The sequence below is a fragment of the Theropithecus gelada genome, chromosome 4 (genome assembly GCF_003255815.1).
Source record: "Theropithecus gelada isolate Dixy chromosome 4, Tgel_1.0, whole genome shotgun sequence".
NCBI lineage: Eukaryota > Metazoa > Chordata > Mammalia > Primates > Cercopithecidae > Theropithecus > Theropithecus gelada.
In genome coordinates, this window is record NC_037671.1 from 42048572 (window position 1) to 42053760 (window position 5189).

A 5189-nucleotide genomic window follows, 5' to 3' on the forward strand; every position below is an offset into this window, starting at 1 on the left:
TAAAAAAAAAAAAAAAAAAAAAAAAAGAAATACACATTGTTTTTTACCTTGGGCACAGCAGTGAAAAGACAACTTGAGTTCAATCTACTAGGTGAGACAAAGAGTTGCATTACATTTTCCACAAGAAATGGTGCTAATTATTTCACAATGAATATTAATATAGTACAGTAGTTCAATAATGAAATGGAAATGAAAAGGGAGAAAGAAAAACTTACTTAAATTTGTAGCTTTCTCGCTTATTATTCACAAACCCATCTGCCAAATCACGTGGTAAGATAATTTCCAAGCTAGGTATTAATTTTTCATCTTCATCTATGGAATAAATCTGCAAATGTGAAGACAACAAATGGATATAAAATGGTGAAATTATGGCTTGAACTATGACCATGTTATTATGACTTGTAACGATATGAAAATTATAGTCTTAAGATTAAAAAGTCATAATATCATATAATTTGAATAATTTTTCTCTTTGAACTGTGTGTAGATTCAGACAAATATATGGAACTGAACCAGAAGTAAAACCTAAATTAATGCTGTATCAAAGTCAGATCATCTTTGAATGATCTAACATTCAAATATGCACATTTGAATATCTCTGTTATTATTGTCATTGAGAAACTAATAGCCCTGAAAACAACATTTTATCTAAGTATTGCTTTAGTATTATGTATCAGGAGTTAACATTTTACTACAATCAATAAGCATTTCTGAGCATTTACAAAATACCAGAGATAAAAGGACTAGGTTTGGAGCCATCTCAGATAGCTCACCAAGAATGCTCTAATTCAAGTTATGTTCAAAGAAGCCTGAGGTTCCATGAGACATTTTCAGGCATTTGATAAGAGAGATGTGGCTTCAAAAGACACATGTAATTCATGTATTTGATGTCATTTTCAAGGTTCTCATTCCAGCTCAGCCACTAATTAGCAAGTGACCTGGGAGAAATCCTTTAGCCTTTCTAAGCTGATATGGAAAAACAGGGTCTTAACCAACATCCTTAGGACTGTAAAATTCTCTGATTCTCTTCCTGGTTCCCTACTCCATCATTTATTGGCCAGGAAAATTAAGAGTGAAGCCTATAAAGAGGTCATGTAGAATAAATAAAAGCATAAGATTTGTTGTCCCAAGACTTGGGTCCAACACTGAGCTCAATTTACCAGCTGTGTGACCAGCTACCACTTTCAGAATTGAGGTTCCTTATACATAAAATGAGGAAAACAGAATTACCTCCTTTACAAGATTGCTGTGGGGATCAAGTGATGTAATGGAAATGGAAGTATTTTGTAATGCACCATTGGAAAAAAAAAAGTCATTAGATTAAAAAAAATTAAAAACAACTTCTTGTCTTTTACCAGGAAATAAAATTCTTTCTAACAGGCAATACTTCCTGTTTAAGACCCATGCTTAAACAGGATGCTTGGTTATGGGGAAAAAGTCATATTCCTAAGCAAGTAAAAGCCTACCTAAATCTCCAGAAAGTTTGAATGATTTTCTAAGCATATTTTTATTGAAACTTCTCATTTAAAATGTGAAGAACTCATGCAGAAAAGTCATTACATAAAATAAAGTATTTGTAGAACGCAATGGCATCAGGTTCAAGGCTTTCTGGCTAGGTTTTCTCAAGAGAGATTTAAAAAGTATATCCTGTTGGGCACTACATTAAAAAAAAAAAGTTTTATAGCCAGACAGGTGAGTGAAGGGGGTGTATAAGACATGAAACATACAAGAGTGAGGAGTTACACCCATTTTTAAAAATTCTATATTTCTCTGCTCAGCAGACAGAAAAGAATATTAACTGCAGTTAATGACCCTCCACTACTCTAATTAAGACACTCTTTGAGGCCTTAAGAAAAGTCCCTTAGAACCAGGTCACTTGTTTAGTGTAATATTGGCTTTCTATCCTTAGTCATAAAAATATTATTTGAGACAGGGAAGTTTTTTTTAGAAGACAGAACAAATGAAAGGATGAATATGAAAATGTTTTGAAATGTATAAAGCACTGTACAAATGAAAAGCATTGCCACTGTTAAAACTAGCAGAGATTCATTTTATATATCCTTTTTATTAATCTGTTATTATAATTTACTTTATGATGCCTTAAAGAATAAAAGTAATACAAGTACTATTATTCTTTAATAAAAGAATAAAAGTAATGAAGCTATAAAATGAAGAGAAAAAAATACCTTTGAGTCACTCTCAATTTAATACTACAAAAAGCATTTCTAATCAGAGAAAGAACTCTACAATCTTTTGTGGAAAAGAAGATACGGCATTACAATGTGGAGTTTTTAAGGGAAAATAGTGATATACTAGTTCAATATTTATTCATTCCAATTCTCTTTGTGTGTGGGGGGGACACCTAAAAATGTGACACCAAGAATATGACACCTAAAACTACTTCCTGGAGGATCAAACAATCCACTCTACAGACTCACCAAAGAAATACAAAATGAGGTACATTAAAATGTCCAAACACTGCATTTTAAGAGAAAAGAAAGTTCAATATTAAATACAAGACTCTGCATCCACTTCCCTGAGCCCCGCCCCTACCCATCCTGTCTCTTGACCTTATCCCAGCCTCGGCTCTGACTGCTGAGTCCATGTAGATAAGCTCAACAGTTTAAGCTAAGAATCTGGGGGGAAATGTTATGTATAATACACTCTTTACATATGATGCACTCTAAAAAGAAATGCATGTAAGTGATTATTAGTTAGAGGAGAGAAAATGGGAAGATACCCATGGTTCTTTCTACATTGTTTTATTCCTGTTCTAAATACATAAATTATATGAGGCAAATGGTTAATCATGAGATGCTATGATGTTCCACATAGACATATACACAGTATATATATGGAACAGCAATACAACATTGTTAATATGTTCACTCCATATATTCACAAATATGATCCAAATTGCCCTTGCCTAAATTTTCACTTTGGGTGGCAAAAAAGGTTTCTGAAAAGGGGACAGCTTTGAAATAAAAAATTCTTAATTTAAATTACAGCTCTGCTGTTCACAATAGCAAAGATATGGAACCAACCCAAATGTCCATCAATGATAGAGTAATGTGGCACATATACACTATGGAATACTATGCAGCCATAAAAAAAGATGTCATTTGCAGGGACACAGATGAAGCTGGAAACCATCATTCTCAGCAAACTAAAATAAGAACAGAAAACCAAACACCACGTGTTCTCACTCATAAGTGGGAGTTGAACAATGAGAACGCATGCACACAGGGAGGGGAACATCACACACTGGGGCCTGTTGCTGGGTCAGGGGCTAGGGGAGGGATAACATTAGGAGAAATACCTAAAGTAGATAACAGATTGATGGGTGCAGCAAACCAACATGGCACATCTATACCTATGTAACAAACCTGCACGTTCTGCACATGTACCCTAGGACTTAAAAGTGTAACAAATTTTTAAAAATAAAACAAATGTTCTAAAATTGAAAAAAAAATTACAGCTCTGCCACTCCCCAGCTGGGTACCTTGGTCACATTATTTATCCTGAAACTCAGTTTCTTAATCTGTAAAATGAGGAAAATGACACCAACCTTGCAGGGTTCTTTTAAGAGTGAGAGATAATGCAGGTAAAGCACCTGTCAGGTGGCCATTTCTCAAGATACATAAGAATGACTATGCTCCCTTCTAGGCAGAAGAGAGGATGTTTTGAAACATTTAAGAAGCATACAAAGTGCTGGGTGCGGTGGCTCAAGCCTGTAATCCCAGCACTTTGGGAGGCCGAGGCGGGCGGATCATGAGATCAGGAGATAGAGACCATCCTGGCTAACACGGTGAAACCCCGTCTCTACTAAAAATACAAAATATTAGCCGGGCGTGGTGGCGGGCACCTGTAGTCCTAGCTACTCAAGAGGCTGAGGCAGGAGAATGGCGAGAATCTGGGAGGCGGAGCTTGCAGAGAGCCAAAGACGAGATGCACCACTGCACTCCAGCCTGGGTGACAGAGCAAGACTCCATATCAAAAAAAAAAAAAAAAAAAGCATACAAAGTGTCATTGCTCAGAGTCAGGACAATGTCTTAACCTTTTTTATACCTTTTTGAGTTTAGCACACTAGAGGAAGCACCTAGTAAATATTTAATTGTTTCTGAATGAAGTACACATGCGTATTCTTTGGGTCGGGATGCTTAAGCATCTACATAAATCTATTAATACAAGGAGTATATGTAAAGGTTCACGTTTATGTTGGAGAATAACAACAGAGTCAACAAGTTACTGAGGCCCCACTGGGTGCAAAGTACTACATATGTGTATGCTTTGTGCATGTGTCTATCTATATTTGTATTATTTCAGAGGTACATAAACATGCATCTCTTGCTTGCACGTTTTGCCCGAGTGCCAAAACGTACCTTTGAGTGTATCTGCATGTGCGGTGCTGCGTGAGTTTCCCAGAAAGGTGCTATAAGTGCTTATGTGTAGTTGAAGTGCACGCTATACAAGCATACTGAACATGCACTAGTCTGCCTCCGCGTGAACACGTGTGCCCGGGTGCAAAAAAATATAGCACTGTGCCGGGTCTGCGCCGTGCCAGGTGGGAGTGGCCTAGCTGTCGGTCGCGTAGCTGACAGCAGGACAGCAGTGTGCTAGGGTCTTCGCGGCTGCAGGGCTCCTCGGACAGTGTGTGCGGGATTCCGGGCGGCCTCGGCACCCGCCAGCAAGCCCCTCACCTCCGCCCAGCCCCTTCGCGTGCTTCCCGACCCCAGCCCAGGAGGCCCCGCCGCGCCAGCGCCCCGGAGGCTCCAGCCCGTACCCCTTGTTGGTGCTTCCGGACAGGGGGCTTCACCCTTGCGAATATCTGGATCGTCTGCTTCACCATCTCCTCCCTGGCTCTGCAATGACCCTTGACCTCTCTCAGGCCCTGGTTGCCAAAACTAACTCCCACCACCTCCGGCGACCCACAGTCTTAGCAACAGTAGCTAGGGACACTACCCAGTGAGCACTGTGGCAGCCAGGATCCCGCCTCCTCCCTCTAATTGGTCGCGACCCAAAGGAAGCTACTAAGGGGCGGGGCTGGGGCGGGGCTGGGGCGGGGCTAGGGCGGGGTGGGCGAGGGGGGTGAGGGGAGAGCGCTGCGCATGCGCAGGAGCGAGTGTCTGGGCTCTGGATTTTGCACCAGACCGGGCCTGGACAGCGTGGTTAAAGGGTAACAACCACCA

At 39.9% G+C, this 5189-nt stretch overlaps 1 protein-coding gene across 4 annotated transcripts in view; it reads right to left on the reverse strand.

Annotated features, from left to right (window-relative positions):
* Positions 1–4962, reverse strand: part of KIF6 (kinesin family member 6) — a 375342-nt gene extending 370380 nt beyond the window's left edge. For 2 of the 4 annotated variants that reach the window (XM_025382857.1, XM_025382858.1), the window contains exons 1-2: positions 4784–4868; positions 216–325 (exon numbers count right to left, since the gene is read on the reverse strand). In XM_025382857.1, coding sequence (XP_025238642.1) covers positions 216–325; positions 4784–4849 — 176 coding nt within the window. In that variant the 5' untranslated portion in view covers positions 4850–4868. Of the gene's footprint in view, positions 1–215; positions 326–4783 lie in introns of all 4 variants that reach the window. The other 2 variants (XM_025382856.1, XM_025382859.1) reach the window with 2 other exon arrangements.
* Positions 4963–5189: the final 227 nt, after the last annotated feature.